The following is a 20,473-nucleotide window of genomic DNA, read 5'->3' as shown; positions in this document are numbered from 1 at the left end:
AAATATTCACGATTGTTGAAGGATTGTTGTTGCCACATAGAAGCATTGCATAGAAGACGTCTGGCTAAATTGCTATTAAATCCGCTTAGCATCGTGACCATGCTGAAGCGCAAATTTGTTCAAAACTGCTGCATTGAAGTTAACTCTGCTAAGGTCTTATCACAGCATAGTAGGCTACATTAAAGTTAAGTTATGCAATCAAACAGTATCTCAAAGCTAACGTTAGAATACTGTTTGGATGTAGAATTTAGCATGGCTAGCCTACTTACAGCTGCTTGTCAATTTCGTTGAAGGGCTCATTTTATTGACTCCGACACTGAATGTTTGCAAAATCCCGATGTAAATGGAAAAGTGTTTTCCAAAATTCAAAAGTGTTTGTCCCAAGGAGAAGTAGGAACCTTTATTTTAACTTTGTAGAAAACGATGAGTTGCATCCACACATCAGCAGCTTTTTAACGTTAACTGTGTTAATCACAAACATCTTAAAGTGACAGGCACTCAATTAGACCTAAGTTTATACACTACCAAGACTCCCCCATCAGTATATGGTGTTCCCCCATAGATATATATACTCAGTATATGGTGCTCCCCCATAGATATATATACTCAGTATATGGTGTTCCCCCATAGATATATATATACTCAGTATATGGTGTTCCCCCATAGATATATATACTCAGTATATGGTGCTCCCCCATAGATATATATACTCAGTATATGGTGTTCCCCCATAGATATATATACTCAGTATATGGTGTTCCCCCATAGATATATATACTCAGTATATGGTGCTCCCCCATAGATATATACACTCAGTATATGGTGTTCCCCCTCGGCCACTGCACTCCTCTAAGGAACGCCATCTGATTCCGCCACCCCTACACACACACACACACACAACCAGACTAGCCCCTACACACACACACACCACCAGACTAGCCCCTACACACAGACCACCAGACTAGCCCCTACACACACACACACACAGACCACCAGACTAGCCCCTACACATACACACACACACACACACACACACACACCACCAGACTAGCCCCTACACACATACACACCACCAGACTAGCCCCTACACACACAAACACACACCACCAGACTAGCCCCTACACACACACACACCACCAGACTAGCCCCTACACACACACACACACACACACACACACACCACCAGACTAGCCCCTACACACACACACACACCACCAGACTAGACCCTACACACACAGACCACCAGATTAGCCCCTACACACACACACCACCAGACTAGCCCCTACACACACACAGAGACCACCAGACTAGCCCCTACACACACACACACACACACACACACACACACACACACACAGACCACCAGACTAGCCCCTACACACACACACACACAGACCACCAGACGAGTACCTCCATCCTCCACTACAGCACTGAGAGCACCGGCACACTCCATTATTCATACCCCATTATTCATTATTCTCAACACAACCACGCACACCAGCGTCCTCTCTCTCAGTCTCTCTCTCTCTCTCTCTCTCTCTCTCTCAGTCTCTCTGTGTTAAGTTGTGTGTGTCCTAATGTGTGCCAACTAATGGGTCGTATTATGTGTGTGTGTAATTTAGTGTGTATTTAGTGTGTATATGTGTGTTTAGTTGTGTCTAGTTCCTTTGTAAAGTATATGGGCCTGCAAAGTGTGTGTGTGTGTGTGTGTGTGTGTGCATGTGTGTGATCTAGGGCCTCTGTGGAATGGGTGGGTCTGCAGGTGTTGCAACTCACCTTGAACAGAGGAACAGGTGGAGGATAACTCACACCTGCTGACAGAGGTGTGTGTGTGTGTGTGTGTGCAATTCAATATTTTGTACGTTTGCATTGAGCAGGATTGAGTGTTTTATTGCACCAATTTCAACGGCCAGTTAAAAGGTGTGTGTGTGTGAGAGATAGGGATCACCTGGCAAACTCAGTCAGTGGCCAAGAAACCTCAAACTGACACAACTGCGTCCGCAACCAGAAGTGGGTGAGAACAGACACCTCAGAGAGGCTGAGAGGAGGACGGGGGAGACGGGGTACTGGACTCTGGGTGGTACTGGACTCTGGGTACTGGACTCTGGGTACTGGACTCTGGGTACTGGACTCTGGGTAGTACTGGGCCTGCAGGACTCTGGGTAGTACTGGGCCTGCAGGACTCTGGGTAGTACTGGGCCTGCAGGACTCTGGGTAGTACTGGGCTCTGGGTAGGACTGGACTCTGGGTAGGACTGGGCCTGCAGGACTGGACTTGTAGTACTCGACTCTGGGTAGTACTGGGCCTGTAGGACTGGACTTGTAGTACTCGACTCTGGGTAGTACTGGGCCTGTAGGACTGGACTTGTAGTACTCGACTCTGGGTAGTACTGGGCCTGTAGGACTGGGCCTGTAGGACTCGACTCTGGGTAGTACTGGGCCTGTAGGACTGGACTTGTAGTACTCGACTCTGGGTAGTACTGGGCTCTGGGTAGTACTGGGCCTGCAGGACTGGACTTGTAGTACTGGACTCTGGGTAGTACTGGGCCTGTAGTACTGGGCCTGCAGGACTGGACTTGTAGTACTGGACTCTGGGTAGTACTGGGCCTGTATGACTCGACTCTGGGTTCTGGGGGACGTTGGTGCAGCTGCCTCTTTAAGATCTGTTAATATTTGAAAGCCAGTGAGCTGTGTGACTCGAGCTCCTGTCAGCTGAGAGCCTGTGTGTGTGTGTGTGTGTGGACTAAAATACTCACTTCACGCATTAGCGGCTAAGAGAGGAAGAGGAGCTAATGTGAGCTTAGCATAAAACAGCTCAGGCATTGACACAACTAAAGCAAAAGTGCTCTCAGCATCACACAGCCCAGAGAGAGAGATACTGTGCACTTCCCTGGATTCCATTTGAGACAACACTACTCTGACTACCCTTGAAATCCACACAACACAAGCACCCAGTGTGCTACACATGTTAGCTTAGCATAAGACAACTAGCATCCACCATGACACAAGGCAACCAGCACCCACCATGACATACTGTAAGGCAACTAGCATCCACCATGACATAAGGTAGCTGTGTGTGTGTGTGTGTGTGTGTGTGTGTGTGCGCGTGTGTGGATACCTGCGTAGACTTGTCTTTCATGCACGAAGGGTAGCAGATGAGTGGGTCTCGGGGCCAGTGGCCGCTGAGGTAGGGGCCAGTGATGGCACCCAGAGAGGACGTCCGTCTGATCGGCCCCGCACTGCGTACCGGCTGCTGAGGCTTGGACCGCTCGACTAGAGAGAGAGAGAGAGAGAGAGAGAGGGAGAGGGTGAGGGAGAGAGAGAGAGAGAGAGAGAGAGGGAGGGAGAGAGAGAGGGAGAAGGGGGGAGAGAGAGAGAGAGAGGGAGCGGGGGAGAGAGAGAGAGAGAGAGAGAGAGAGAGAGAGAGGGAGGGAGGGAGGGAGAGGGAGGGAGAGAGAGAGAGAGGGAGGGAGAGAAAGAGAGAGGGAGACATCAAGGATAAGAGAGGGGTATATAGAGAGAGAGAGAGAGAGGGAGACATCAAGGATAAGAGAAGGGTATAGAGAGAGAGAGAGAAAGAGAGGGGTATAGAGAGAGAAAGAGAGACAGAGAGAGAGAGAGAGAGAGAGAGAAAGAGAGGGGTATAGAGAGAGAAAGAGAGACAGAGAGAGAGAGACAGAGAGAGAGAAAGAGAGGGGTATAGAGAGAGAAAGAGAGACAGAGAGGGGTATAGAGAGAGAAAGAGAGACAGAGAGGGGTATAGAGAGAGAAAGAGAGACAGAGAGGGGTATAGAGAGAGAAAGAGAGGCAGAGGGTTAAACACCTTTTAATGCTAAAAAGTGAAAAAAGATTATTAACATCTGCATTGCTTCCACAACCCAGCACAACTGAAACATCTTCCGACACAACCCCATCCTACCCCCACCTAACCCCATAACACCCCACAACACCCCCACCCCAACCCCACCTAACCCCATTCCATCCCCTTCATTTCAGTTAATAACACTCATGAGCGCCACATTACTTCCCTACGTCATGGAACTATACTAAAGGCAGAGCGAGAGTGAGACAGAGGGAGAGAGAGCACTCACTCACTCACTCACTCACTCATATGCTATTGTTTATTCTGTGTTCACATGTTTACCTGCATTGCTGTATGTCTATTTTTTCACACTACTGTGTTATCTGTAACACTGGCTTTGGCAACACTGTATCTAAACAGTCATGCTAATAAAGCTCCTTTGAATTTGAAATTTGAGAGAGTGTGAGAGTTAGAGAGAGTACAGTATGAGAGAGAGAGAGATAGAGAGAGAGAATGAGAGAGGTAAACAGAGGAAGAGACAGATGGAGAGGAGTGTGTGTTTTGTGTGTGTGTGTGTTTTTGTGTGTAAGCTCATTCCATGGTATAGCTCATCATCATTGTGCAGCATCAATGATGGCTCATGGTTGGACCAGAGTGTTTGCCATCGCAGTCTCACCAACACTGTAGATGATCTCAATCAATGTGCATAAACCTCACTGATAAGAGGGCTAATACACCTACATGCACACACACACACACACACACACACACTTATTTGTGTCTACATTGACATGTATGTATGCTGCCCTACAAAGCCAAAGTGCAGTATCTACGAAAATTCCAAACTGAGAAAAACAGCTTTGTTGTTTGTCTTTCACACTGTATTCTAGCAGATACTGTAAAATGAAAACCCTACATCTTCAGGAAATGCTTCAGTAGATTGATGAGATTTTGATAGATTGAACGGAGGATATGGTATTTTATATTGGTGTAAAAAAGTGAATTTCACAAAAAATGCAGTTACTGCACTTTGGCTTTGTAGGGCAGTATGTGTGTGTGTGTGTGTGTGTGTGTGTGTGCGTAATCTCTCCCCTTCTGGAGTGTGTGTGTGTGCGAGCACTCGTGTGCTGTGTGTGTGTAATCTCTCCTCCTCTGGAGTGTGTGTGTGTGTGTGTGTGTGTGTGCGAGCACTCGTGTGCTGTGTGTGTGCGCTGTGTGTGTGTGTATATGTGTGTGTGTGTGTGCGTAATCTCTCCTCCTCTGGAGTGTGTGTGCGAGCACTCGCTGTAGAGGCAGGTTTTGTTTGGTGTAGTGGACGAACTGGTTCCTTGGTTACCTCTTACTGACCTGGGACAGCGACAATACACCTGATACGCCTACCCCCCCACACACACACTGTCTCTATTTCGCTCGCTCGCTCGCTCAAACACGCACACCACCAAAAAATGTGTGTGTGTGTGTGTGTTTGTTTATCTGTGTTTAAGAGTGTGTAGATATATATATATAGAATGACTCAATTGGTGAGATTGTTGGACATCTCAACAGACATACAGACACACACACACACACACCTCATCTACTACCCACTCTACACATCACCCACTCAATCCATTGTTTTACACCGACATGCTGACACAGGCTACCTGCACACTCCCTCACACACACACACTCTCTCTCTCTCACACACACCTCAGTTATTTTACATTCACATTCAGTAATTTAGCAGACACTGTTGTCTAAAGTGACATACATATGTAATCTTTATCATAACATTGTCCTCTGGGCAAGATCACAACCAATCAAATGTCAGATGTACATGTCAGTCAGTGACATGTAAAGGCAGCAGAAGGGTGTACAAGCGGCTGCAGCATCCGCACCAAATTCCGGTCCAAGTGGCCACAGATTAGAATCCCTCTCATTTCCTGGATTACTGGATTACGGGCCTACCAGTATGAGGGAGAAAAGGCCCATCAGACACACTCACACTCACACACACACACTCTCACACCAGTATGAGGGAGAAAAGACCCAGCTGGGCTGGCTCTACGTTTACATTTCAGCAGATCTATTTTTGTTGCTTGCAGCTTCCTGTGTGTGTGTGTGTCAAAAGCAAACTGAATTAGTTCATCAGGCCAGTGCAGCTGGATCAGCCCACGCCAACACTCAAGAGAGATGCATCCTGGGAAACGTCCCCTCAGACTAAACACACACATAGTGCTGGTGGATCCCAAAGCCTTGGGTTCCTGTCTGGGTGTGTGTGATGGTTAGGCATGGATCAGGTAAGCTATGTCCCGCACAGGTTTTTCAGATCAGATCATACCAGGTCCAGGGAGCTGATGGAAGCTTGGTAACCAGTAGGAGTGTCATGATCTCCAAATCCTCCATTCGATTTAATTTTAGATCTTAAAGTCACGATATTCTCCATTCGATATTCGATCTTTTTTTTAATATTACTATTAATGCATTCCTCATGTCGTTTGCTTTTTTTGGCTTTTCCTATTCTGTTTCGGGGGCTTTTATTTTGAAACCGTTCCAACTGCGAGGTTGTAAACAGCACAAACATTAAACATAGACGTGAGCATGGTGAAATGAAACAACACAGAATGATCATTTCAATTACTAGCAGTCGCACTGTAACTTTTCAAGTCACTTTGGATAAAAGCACCAGCTACTTCCTTTAGTCAGCTGACTACATGTAAATGTAAATGTAGGTAGCCCTGTGTTATTGTGTGTGTGTGTGTGTGTGTGTGTGTGTGTGTGTGTGTGTGTGTGTGTGGCCTTGTTAGACAGCAGGTAACCCTGCCACAGGCCTTGTGTGTGAGTCTGTGTGGGTGTGAGTGTCTGTGTGTGTGTGTGTGTGTGTGTGTGTGTGTGTGTGTGTGTGGCCTTGTTAGACAGCAGGTAACCCTGCCACAGGCCTTGTGTGTGAGTCTGTGTGGGTGTGAGTGTCTGTGTGTGTGTGTGTGTGTGTGTGTGTGTGTGTGTGTGTGTGTGTGTGTGTGTGTGTGTGTGTGTGTGTGTGTGTGAGAGAGAGAGAGAGAGAGTGTTTTGAGAGAGTGTGTGTGTGTTTAATTTTATTTTCCCTCCAGGGATCCCTGAGAGCAGATGGAGAGAGTGGACCGGGCCACAGCCAAGGGTGACGTGTACGAACAGACACACACACACACACACTCACACTCACACACACTCACACACTTCCTCCCATCTATGAGTCTCAGAGGGACGGTGGCAGAGCTCCACCCTACAGCACCAACAATCACACAAACACACACACAAAAACATTTCCTCTCTGATATCTAACAGAGCTGTCGCCAGACCCTTGGCAGACACACAGACAGGCATAGTGCATGCACGCACACACACACACACACACACACACACACACAACCTGTGATTTATTCTGTAACTCCCAGCCCCAACACACACACTAAGGCACACTAAGACACACACACACACACTGAGAGATGTGAGAGATGAAACATGTGCTGTGGAAGTGTGCAGTGCTCTACTTTCGTGCACTGTCTCTCGTGCACGCTCACACAAGCCCAGTCTGTCTCTCGTGCACGCTCACACAAGCCCAGTCTGTCTCTCGTGCACGCTCACACAAGCCCAGTCTGTCTCTCGTGCACGCTCACACAAGCCCAGTCTGTCTCTCGTGCACGCTCACACAAGCCCAGTCTGTCTCTCGTGCACGCTCACACAAGCCCAGTCTGTCTCGTGTGCACGCTCACACAAGCCCAGTCTGTGTGTGAGGTCGGTCCTAACGCAGTGCTAACTCCTATCCTCTAGTACTAGATGCAGTGCTAACTCCTATCCTCTAGTACTAGTATTTACAGATGCAGTGCTAACTCCTATCCTCTAGTACTAGTATTTACAGATGCAGTGCTAACTCCTATCCTCTAGTACTAGTATTTACAGATGCAGTGCTAACTCCTATCCTCTAGTACTAGTATTTACAGATGCAGTGCTAACTCCTATCCTCTAGTACTAGTATTTACAGATGCAGTGCTAACTCCTATCCTCTAGTACTAGTATTTACAGATGCAGTGCTAACTCCTATCCTCTAGTACTAGTATTTACAGATGCTAACTAGATGGTAATTCCTAGCTATAGTGTAGATGTTTTCATGTCTGAGATCAACTGCACAGTTACTAGAACACACACTTCAACACCAGAATCTGAGAGAGAACACACTAGAACACACACTTCAACACCAGAATCTGAGAGAGAACACACTAGAACACACACTTCAACACCAGAATCTGAGAGAGAACACACTAGAACACACACTTCAACACCAGCATCTAGTATATAAGTATAAGTATATATACTGTTTTGATCCCGTGAGGGAAATTTGGTCTCTGCATTTAACCCAATCCGTGAATTAGTGAAACACACTCAGCACACAATGAACACACAGTGAGGTAAAGCACACACTAATCCCGGCGCAGTGAGGGGTTAGGTGCCTTGCTCAAGGGCACTTCAGCCATGCCTACTGGTCGGGGTTCGAAACGGCAACCCTCCGGTTACAGGTCCGAAGTGCTAACCAGTAGGCCACGGCTGCCCAAAAAGAGAGAGAACACTCTAGAACAGACACTTCAACACCAGCATCTGAGAGAGAACACACTAGAACACACACTTCAACACCAACATCTGATAAACAACACACTAGAACACAAACTTCAACACCAGCATCTGAGAAACACCACACTAGAACACACAGTTCAACACCAGCATCTGAGAAAGAAACACCACACTAGAACACACACTTCAACACTAGCATCTGAGAGTTAAAGACAGAGAAGGTTGAAGTACCAAGAGACACTGACAGAGTTTAAAACTGAGACACTGACAAAGTTAACGACTGAGACACTGACAGAGTTAACAAGTGAGACACTGACAGAGTTAAAAAGTGAGAGACTCAGAGACATAGAGAGATAAACAATGACAGAGTTAACGAGTGAGACACTGACAGAGCTGAGACACTGACAGAGTTAACGACTGAGACACTGACAGAGTTAACGAGTGAGGGACTGAAAGTGTGTTAGACCGAGACACTGACAGAGGTGTGGTTAGAAGACAGCGACTGAAAGTCTGGCTCACACAGCCTGCTGATACTGCACCAGCACGGAGCAGGAAGCGTCCCCACGCCGGGGCAAATAGAGCAGCCACCAGGGCAACAGAATGTTCACCCCTCACCAGAGAAGAACAAGTGTGAACTTGTGATGCTCGGGCCATTTGCATGCCAGGGGAAACACCGAGTAAGTGTGCGTGACCAGGCCAGTCCCAGCATACTGGGTTTGTTTAACAGAGGGTAGTCTTAGTAGATAGGTTTGTAGCAGGTGTATGTGGGACTCATTCTGAGTGGTATGTGTGTGTGTGTGTGTGTGTGTGTGTGTGTGTGTGTGAGTGTGAGTGAGTGAGTGAGTGTGTGTGTGTGCGGGCGTGTGTGTGTGTGTGCGCATGCGTGCGTGCAGATGATACCACACGCATGCACACACGCACCAGGGAGAAAAACACCGTCTGTCTGTTTGTCTGTCAGAACTAGGGCTGTCACTTCGAAAATCGATTGCACAATCGATTGGACCAAACAACACAAGTTTCGAAAACTAAAATAGGGAATCGATTTTAACCAAATATCTACACTATTAATTTTAAACGAATTAAACAAATAAAAAGGATAGATGTAACAAAATTCACAAACAAGAATATAAGAATATAAAAGAAGTCCGAAGTGCAGTAAGCATTGCGAAAGCTAAAAAGAAGAATTTTACGCACCGGAAACAGCTGTTTCAATCAGCTGCTGTGCTGCTCGTGTTTTGCCAAAAAATGGAGGACAACGCGATCAACCTGTGCGACATGTAGAGAGACGAGTGATAGGCCCTAATAACTTGAGGAGTTCGATGTGGAAGTACTTCGGATTTTTGGCATATCAAACTATGGAGAAGAACAAAGCGGTAGACTATGCAAACTGTGCAATCGAGTTCTACGTAAATTAGTTTGACATTTCTAAGCGTAAACACAGACACAGCTACATTGCAGCCTGCATCAGTACTGCAGGCACGAAACTTCACGCCAATAAATCATCAGACATATTGCTGCCCTGTGCGTCTACAAGCTCCCTCTTTACGTTCTTCCTGATGCCTGTTAGTTGTTTGTGGATTGGCCTATATTTGCCGTTGAAAATGGAAACGTCTTTAGACATGAAAAATCGATTTTACAATCGATTCAATGAACACTTATGTCTCAAAAATCGAACAGGATTTTTTCACAAAAGTGACAGCCCTAGTCAGAACACACACTTCCTCACACTTCACACACTACGCACACTACACACACACACACGTCTCTCTCTCTGAGTCTGAGCATGACTGACGGGGCCGAGGGCAGCAGAATCATGTTCTTAGTCTTGGCTACACACTGACAGAGCTCGACGTGAAGTCCACAGCCAAATGTGTCAGTCTGGAGCACGGTGTGTGTGTGTGTGTGTGTGTATGTCTGTGGGTGTGTGTGTGTGTGTATGTCTGTGGGTGTGTGTGTGTGTGTGTGTGTGTGTGTGAAACCTGCGGTGCCTTATGCTAAAGATGGTACTGAGGTAACATGCCACATGTTTGCAACTTTGCACAGTGTGCGAGTAAACCACAGGCCTGTCTGCTGACTACACTTCACATCACGGGCCAACTCAGGGCCAGCCCAGGGCCAGCTCAGGGCCAACCCAGGGCCAGCTCAGGCCATACCAACCCTATGGGGAGTGAGCACCAGGTTATCCCAAACAGTCCAGCCAATGGGGAGTGAGTACCAGATTATCGACCTCATACAGCCGGTCTTCACTGTGCAAACAGCTGCTGAGGGCGTGTGCATGACAGCCACTGACTGCCTGGATTAGACCACTACCTTTCAAACAGCAGGTCGGTCTGTCTGTCTGTCTGTCTGTCATAATCACACATTACAATTAACCACACTATACAATTGACCACACAATACAATTGACCACACATTACACAGTGAACAGACCAAAAAGGAAAAGAATGCACCCCTGAACAAACTTTTCCCACTCTGACTGGAGCCATGTGGAACGTTCAGGTTCAGGTTCTTCTGGGGAATGGAGCTTGTGGAGCAAGCTTGCCTGCAGGATATCAGGCTATCGCCATGGCAACATAATACAGAACCTCTGCACATTGTCAGGTCACAAAAGGAGTCTCTTGTCACCACGGTGACCAAGACGAGCTCTAAAATAACAATAGGACAGTCTCACTGTGCTTCTGTCCTTACAGAGTCACTCACTCCAAAGAGTTAGGAAAAGCTGTGTCTGTCGAACGTCCACTTCTAATGGCCGCTTTGTTTGGGACCAGGAGGTCACAGTATGGCGGCCAGAGACTGAGGCTCTGGAGAAGCAGCCTGAACATGGTCCAAACGTAGCAGGAGCGCCGGCCATTTGGGGCACAGCCCACCACCCCCTACCCCCCTCCCACGTCACCACTGGAGCGCTGCCCTCGCCAAAACCAACACAGAACACACACACACACACAAATCTCCCAGGGCCTTGTCCAGCTCGGGGCTATAAAGTGTGTTTGTTCTCTTTCCTGTGATCTCCATGCTCCATTCCATTCATCTCTCCTAAAATAAGTGGCAACAATGGAAGGACTACGCTAAATAAGTCTGCTGCAGGACTACGCTAAATAAGTCTGCTGCAGGACTACGCTAAATAAGTCTGCTGCAGGACTACGCTAAATAAGTCTGCTGCAGGACTACGCTAAATAAGGACTACGCTAAATAAGTCTGCTGCAGGACTACGCTAAATAAGTCTGCTGCAGGACTACGCTAAATAAGCAGGACTACGCTAAATAAGTCTGCTGCAGGACTACGCTAAATAAGTCTGCTGCAGGACTACGCTAAATAAGCAGGACTACGCTAAATAAGTCTGCTGCAGGACTACGCTAAATAAGTCTGGCCTGCAGGACTACGCTAAATAAGTCTGCTGCAGGACTACGCTAAATAAGTCTGCTGCAGGACTACGCTAAATAAGTCTCCTGCAGGACTACGCTAAATAAGTCTGGCCTGCAGGACTACGCTAAATAAGTCTCCTGCAGGACTACGCTAAATAAGTCTGGCCTGCAGGACTACGCTAAATAAGTCTGCTGCAGGACTACGCTAAATAAGTCTGGCCTGCAGGACTACGCTAAATAAGTCTGCTGCAGGACTACGCTAAATAAGTCTGGCCTGCAGGACTACGCTAAATAAGTCTTCTGCAGGACTACGTTAAATAAGTCTGGCCTGCAGGACTACGCTAAATAAGTCTGGCCTGCAGGACTACGTTAAATAAGGACTACGCTAAATAAGTCTGCTGCAGGACTACGCTAAATAAGTCTGGCCTGCAGGACTACGCTAAATAAGTCTGCTGCAGGACTACGCTAAATAAGTCTGGCCTGCAGGACTACGCTAAATAAGTCTGCTGCTGCAGGACTACGCTAAATAAGTCTGGCCTGCAGGACTACGCTAAATAAGTCTTCTGCAGGACTACGTTAAATAAGTCTGGCCTGCAGGACTACGCTAAATAAGTCTGGCCTGCAGGACTACGTTAAATAAGGACTACGCTAAATAAGTCTGCTGCAGGACTACGCTAAATAAGTCTGGCCTGCAGGACTACGCTAAATAAGTCTGCTGCAGGACTACGCTAAATAAGTCTGGCCTGCAGGACTACGCTAAATAAGTCTGCTGCAGGACTACGCTAAATAAGTCTGGCCTGCAGGACTACACTAAATAAGTCTGGCCTGCAGGACTACACTAAATAAGTCTTCTGCAGGACTACGTTAAATAAGTCTGGCCTGCAGGACTACGTTAAATAAGGACTACGCTAAATAAGTCTAGCCTGCAGGACTACGTTAAATAAGTCTGGCCTGCAGGACTACGCTAAATAAGTCTGCTGCAGGACTACGCTAAATAAGCAGGACTACGCAGCGGCACGTTCCAGGGCAGGGTGCCGGGCACTGGGCGGGCACAGGCCTAATAAGGCCAAGCTTTGGGCATTTCTTTAGCGTGGCAATAAGGCTTTGGGCATTTCCTTAGCGTGGCAATAACCATCATCATCATCATCATCACCATCACCATCACCATCATCATCACCATCATCATCACCACCATCATCATCACCATCACCATCATCATCATCACCACCATCATCATCACCACCATCATCATCACCACCATCATCATCATCATCATCATCATCACCACCATCATCATCACCATCATCATCATCATCATCACCACCATCATCCTCATCATCACCACCATCATCATCATCATCATCATCATCATCACCATCATCACCACCACCACCACCACCACGCCGCAGGTAACTAGAGAGGTCAGAGTGCCCCCGACGTCTCCATGGCATGCTCTCATCTGGGGTGTTATGTCCAGAAGGAATAATAACAAGCTTGCGTAAATTAGCTCAGAGGAAGCCGTAAAAGTCCTAAGAGAAGAGCCCAAAAGCTGAAAAGCTGAAAGAGCTCCTCTTTTAGCAGGTTTACTGCTTACTGTGAGTTACCCAGGCTTGTCATTAAACCACCCACTACACATGTTTACACCTACACGCCTAAATGCTAACAACCACGACCTGAGGGTAGGGGGATGAGAGAGAGAGAGAGGGATAGAAATAGAGACAGAGAGACAGAAAGACAGGGAGAGAGAGATACAGACTGTAAAGGTGTGTGAGAATGAACAACTCAGTGATGGGGAGATATATTATCTGTGTGTGTGTGTGTGTGTGTGAGTGTGTGAATGAGCACAAGTTTGCGGAATAGCATCTGAACCCTCTCAGAGTTACATCATGTCAGGATGCCGTAATCTGCCCTAATCTCACTGGCTCTGCCACACCACCCAGATTACAGTTCAGAGTAGGGTCACACACTCAACCTGCAGCACGCTCACACACACACACACACAGAGTTCAGAGTAGGGTCACACACTCAACCTGCAGCACGCTCACACACAACCTACACACGCACCACCTGCTTAAGCTCAAACTCACACACCTGCGCACACACCTGCACACACACCTGCACACACACACAACCTGCTCAAGCTCAAACTCACACTTCCAGCATGCAAAACACACAACCTACACACACACACAACCTGCTCAAACTCACACACCTGCGCACACACACATGCACACACAACCTGCTCAAACTCACACACCTTTCCACTCACCTATTGCACATTCACACACACCTGCAACCCAACAACCTACACACACACACCACCTGCAACCCAACAACCTACACACAACCCGCACACACAACCTGCACACACATACAAACACACTTTAAATACAATAAAGAATAGCAGAAGTAATACCCACACATTGCCATGACAACCTGATACCTAACTACCTACCTACCAACAAACACACACACACACACACACACCTGTCCTCTGGGATGGGGGCCTTAAACAAACACACACACACACACACACACACACACACACAGATAACACCTGTGAAAACTCCCTGGGCATTCACACCTTGCAACAGCGTATCCCTCTGAGGGCCAGATGTATGTACATTTGCGAACGTAGCGTTATCAGCGTCATGGACACCGCAGATTCCGAACGCTGTCAGACCCAAGTTTCCGTTGTATTTATCAATCGTTCAATCCTTAGTGTAAACTGCGCCTTTCTCTGCCTTTCTCCGCCCATAAACGCAATTTACGAACGTCCACAACTGAATGGCAGAGCCTACATACAAGCGCAGTTGAATGAAGTTAACTGATGACAACATTAAAAAGAATCAAATGTTTAGCAATCATGAAATAATACCATACATGATAAGATGTCAACAAGCAGGGAGATAATGAAGATCAGTTCTACTCAAACTACTTGTGCATGTAGGCTATGGAAGATTGGTCAAATCTAGCAAGTAGGAAAGTTTAAGTGAATGACGTGAAAGTAAGACATTCGAAAGGCCAATTAAAGTTAATGTTGCTTTTGATAGTACAAAGACTTACAAAACTGGTTAAATAGCGATTCTGTTGTCTTTGAAAGGTTCACTTATTGACACATTGAACTGCAATTTGGATTAACACCTGCTTTTACAAGGCGGAAGTATTTAGGCGCAGAATAGACGTGCGCTTTCAGGAGCAGTCTTTGTACATACCGCGGAATACATAACTAGGCGCTCTTTACTCTTCCCCTCCCATCTTTTTACGCTAAACTCCCACTTTCCCCTGGATCCTCCCATGAATGCATATGCATGACATGACAATCGCAATCTGCCACTTTCAGCTCCCGCGACAGGCAGTTTGCGCTTTTACATCATTGCGGCCTGTTTGTACATACCTCGCAATGATTTTACACGCACATTGCGAAATAAATACGCCTGAAGTGGGCGCAAAAGCGTTAGTACATCTGGCCCAGAGAGAGAGACACACACACACACACACACACTGAAGTGGGCGCAAAAGAGTTAGCACATCTGGCCCAGAGAGAGAGGGACACACACACACACACACACATACAATGAAGTGGGCGCAAAAGCGTTAGTACATCTGGCCCAGAGAGAGAGACACACACACACACACACACACACACACACACACACACACACACATACACTGAAGTGGGCGCAAAAGCGTTAGCACATCTGGCCCAGAGAGAGAGAGACACACAGAGACACACACACACACACACACACACACACACACACATATATACACTGAAGTGGGCGCAAAAGCGTTAGCACATCTGGCCCAGAGAGAGAGACACACACACACACACACACACACACACACACACTGAAGTGGGCACATCTGGCCCAGAGAGAGACACACACACACACACACACACACACACACACACACACACACACACACACACACAGACCCACACACACAGACCCACACACACACACAGACCCAGAGCTGCACACACACACACACCCAGAGCTGCACACACACACACCCAGAGAGGGAAGAGCCAGGGCTACACACACTCACACACATACACACACACACACACACACCCAGAGACCCAGAGAGGGAAGAGCCAGGGCTGCACACACACACACACACACACACACACAGAGCACCCAGAGTGGGCTGGACTGGAGACCAGGAGAGGTGGACAGGACTGAGGTGTGTGTGTGTGCTTGTGAGTATGAGAGGGATTTATGTGTGTACATGAATGTGTGTCCAGACAGGAGTGGACAGAGCTGAGGAGTAGGAGTGTGTGTGTGTGGGTTTGTGTTTGTGAGTGTGTGTCTGTAAGGGGTTTATATATGTGTGTGTGCAGGTGTAAGTGTGTGTAACCAGGAGTGGACAAGGCTGAGGCGCGTGTGTGTGTTAGGGGTGGGCGATATGGACAAAAAATAATATCTCTATATTTTTTGTGATTTTGACGATAACGATAATTTGTCGATATCCTTTAAAAATTTGTTTTTGTTAAAGTCTAAGTTACTTTACAGCTCATTATTTATGAATAGCATCATTACAATAATAACCAATAACCTAACCTGTGACTTTTTAAACAAATCAACCAATGCATTGTCACTCTGACACATTTCCAATTCTGCCCCGACTTGTGTGTGTAGCAATGACATGGTCTAGCCAGCTACATTAGAGAAGATGAATAGGCCTAATCTGTACATCTCAGTTATATCCTTCGATGTTTTGTTTAAGAGCAATCATGTAGGCTAGCATTCCAAGTTACAGAATAGAAACTAATGCGTTAGCTTATGGCTAATGTATATGAGAAATCCCATAGAGATGCTAACGGTTAGCATAATCGGTAAACGTAGATGTTTAGAGCGAACTTCAGTCCATTTACAAAAGAGTTACATGAGAATAGTTCTTTGTTTACAACTAACTATTAAAATACTCAAAGGCTAATGTTTTCTCTCCATATAATACAGTGTAGGAAAAAACGTGACTGTCTCATCAATGCTACTTGAACAGAAGTAGCCGCATAAAATCCCAAGTAGGCTACCAAAGATTGTTAAGGCGCCTTAACAATCTTTGAGGCTACTCTCCCTGCACAAAATAAACATTAGGCGTGCGTGTGACAACGATGTGACCCACTAGTGATCACGTGACACTTGCTCTGCTGCAGCCAGGAGCTTCTCCCTCATAGTCTAAACCTCCTGTGAATGTATGAGTCTTCAATGCGTGATTTCGAGTGTTTTTCCCCCATAAGTAATTTAAATACTCGATAATGTCAATTTGCACATCGTTAAAACAACAATCACGATATTATCGCAGACGATATATATCGCCCACCCCTAGTGTGTGTGTATTTGTGTGCGTGTGAGTGTGTGTGTGTCTGTTTATATATGTGTGTGTACGTGTGTGAGTGGGGGCTGAACAGCACAGAGCAGCCAGAACCCCAAGCCAGCCAGACTATAAAGACGATTTACAACACTGCTGCACAAGCCGCCAGCACACACACACTGCCAATGGAGCATCTTACACACACACACACACACTGCCAATGGAGCATCTTACACACACACACACACACACACACAGCCAATGGAGCATCTTACACACACACACACAGCCAATGGAGCATCTTACACACACACCACACACACTGCCAATGGAGCATCTTACACACATACACACACACACACTGCCAATGGAGCATCTTACACACACACAGCCAATGGAGCATCTTACACACACACACACACACACTGCCAATGGAGCATCTTACACCATAGCTGTCAACATTTAGCTTTTCAAAAACGGGAGAATTTTTTTCGGGCGGGGGGTGTCAGTGTTTATACCGGATCTGTGTTTGCATATGTAATACGTTTCATACACGTGTTTCAACACTGCATTTCGGTCGTTGCTTTTACCTTACCATTACCTTACGCATGCCAGTTATGTATCCACCAGCTGCCTGCAGCCTACTTCCAAAACTCCAAAGCTGCTTGCTGTCAGATTTGGTTCCGAGGGCACAAGTTCAGTGCATCAACAACACTCAATAACAGTTTATGTGATGTGTTAATCAATTAACTCAGTTAATCAGTTAAACAATTTCACAACAGCTAGTTCTGGAGTAGGCCATTCAACTAGCCCGCTTGCTTACGACGAGACTCAGGCTGCGCAGTTGGCACCCGCTTCCTTATTTGGGTTTTGGGTTGCCAGGTTTTAGCCTATGACAAAACGGTTGAAATTGAAACTAAGTGATCGTGTATGTGTATTTCATACACAATCTGGCAACCTGAATGGATCAATGATTTTAAAATGAAGTTTGATGGCCATGCAAATTACGGGAGTTTTCTGGGAGAAATAACAAAACGGGAGGGTGCTGGGAGATGACCTTGAAATACGGGAGAAACCCGGGAAAAACGGGAGTGTTGACAGGTATGTCTTACACACACATACACACTGCCAATGGAGCATCTTACACACATACACACTGCCAATGGAGCATCTCACACACACACACACTGCCAATGGAGCATCCTACACACACACACACACACACTGCCAATGGAGGATCCTACACACACACACACACACACACAGGTCACCTACACAACATTACTGTACTGTGAATGGAGAATCCTATACACTACACACACACACACACACACACATCACAAAGCATCACTAAGCATCGTAGCAGATCCAGAGAGTTGGACAGTGAGTCAGAGAGATGAAGGGAGAAAAGAGAGGAAGAAAGAAAGAGAGTGATAGAGAGGAAGAAAGAAAGAGAGTGATAGAGAGTAAGAAAGAGAGTGAAGGACAGAGAGAGAAAATCAGTGTTTTGGAGGGGGAGAGCGAGAGGAAAGAGAGAGAGAGAGAGGAGGGAGGAAGAGAGTGAGATGGAAGTCTAGAGAGAAAGAGAGACAGAGAGGGAGGGAGAGAGGAGGGAGGAAGAGAGAGAGAGAGGAGGGAGGAAGAAAGAGAGAGAGGAGGGAGGAAGAGAGTGAGGTGGAATTCTAGAGAGAAAGAGAGACAGAGAGGGAGGGAGAGAGAATGGAGGAAGAGAGTGAGAGAGAGAGGAGGGAGGAAGAGAGTGAGGTGGAAGTCTAGGGAGAGAGAGAGAAAGGGAGAGAGGACAATATCCAACAATATCCACCTTTATACAGTATAATAATATCCCCTAGCACAGTGTTTCTCAAACTTTTTCAGACCAAGGACCACTTAACCAGTAAAAAAAACCTCACAGACCACCTAGCTAATAGACACAATAGGCCTACTCACTGAACCACCTTGCTTATTGTCTTTGCACTTTGCTTATTGTGTCAGAGGATTCATATGATTTAAATTGGCATATCTTACATAGGCAGTGTTGCAGAACTGTTTAGATTTACATACAAGTTGGTTCAATATTGCAAACAACTCATCTATACTATTTTTTACCACGTCTGCTCGCGGACCACTTGGGATAGCTTGCGGACCACCAGTGGTCCCCGGACCACACTTTGAGAAACACTGCCCTAGCACAACCACATGCCTGCTATCCACTAGCACATGCTATGCACTAGCACAATCACATGCCTGCTATCCCCTAGCACAACCACATGCCTGCTATCCACTAGCACATGCTATGCACTAGCACAACCACATGCCTGCTATCCCCTAGCACAACCACATGCCTGCTATCCACTAGCACATGCTATGCACTAGCACAACCACATGCCTGCTATCCACTAGCACATGCTATGCACTAGCACAACCACATGCCTGCTATCCACTAGCACATGCTATGCACTAGCACAACCACATGCCTGCTATCCCCTAGCACAACCACATGCCTGCTATCCACTAGCACATGCTATGCACTAGCACAACCACATGCCTGCTATCCCCTAGCACAACCACATGCCTGCTATCCACTAGCACATGCTATGCACTAGCACAACCACATGCCTGCTATCCCCTAGCACAACCACATGCCTTCTATCCACTAGCACATGCTATGCACTAGCACAACCACATGCCTGCTATCCACTAGCACAACCACGTGCCTGCTAGGTATCTTTTTAATTTCCCTGTAGCCATAAAGAGCCATCTGAGGAGGAAGTGGTCTTATGGTAAATTCGTTTTTAAATTCTGTGCCATTTCACAGGAAATCTCTACTGTCTCCCACAATCTTCTGGGTTGGGACACCATAAGAATACAATACGATACTTTATTTGTCAGTTTGTGCTGAAATTCTTTTTGCATCACTGGGCAGCTTATTTAAGGATAGGAGGACAGAAACAGAATCTTCTGGGTTGGGACACGATAAGAGTCGACAGAAGCACTCAGGCCCTTTGCTGGGACCCTTCATTCAAGTTTATTGTCATTTGTTCTTTCTATCCCTTCATTCAAGTTTATTGTCATTTGTTCTTTCTATCCCTTCATTCAAGTGTATTGTCATTTGTTCTTTCTATTCCTTCATTTCACCTCCATGTCTTCCTTCCTTTCCAGGCCCCTCTTTCCTGCTCTATCCCTCGTTCCGTTCCGTCTCTCTCTCTCTCTCTCTCCACAGGTTGTTATTGTATCTGTTCCTACTCCTCTGCAGGTGTTCCCATCTCTCCCTCTCCAGTCTTTCAACTCCATTGCCTGTGCGGTGTGTGTGTGTGTGTGTGGAGGCTCTGACGTGTGTGTGTGTGTGCGTGTGTGTGTGTGTGGAGGCTCTGACGTGTGTGTGTGTGTGTGTGTGTGTGTGTGGA

General features: G+C 46.7%; 1 protein-coding gene across 3 annotated transcripts in view; it reads right to left on the bottom strand.

The window, feature by feature from the left end:
• The window catches only part of glcci1a (glucocorticoid induced 1a), a 54,964-nt gene that overhangs the window by 28,606 nt on the left and 5,885 nt on the right, over nt 1-20,473 (bottom strand). For all 3 annotated transcript variants that reach the window (XM_042075622.1, XM_042075623.1, XM_042075626.1), the window contains exon 2: nt 3,118-3,272. In XM_042075622.1, coding sequence (XP_041931556.1) covers nt 3,118-3,272 — 155 coding nt within the window. The remainder of the gene's footprint in view (nt 1-3,117; nt 3,273-20,473) is intronic.

This window comes from Alosa sapidissima, chromosome 21 (assembly GCF_018492685.1).
Source record: "Alosa sapidissima isolate fAloSap1 chromosome 21, fAloSap1.pri, whole genome shotgun sequence".
Lineage (NCBI taxonomy): Eukaryota > Metazoa > Chordata > Actinopteri > Clupeiformes > Clupeidae > Alosa > Alosa sapidissima.
The sequence above is the reverse complement of the archived record's forward strand: the minus strand, read 5'-3'. Positions and strand labels throughout refer to the sequence as shown.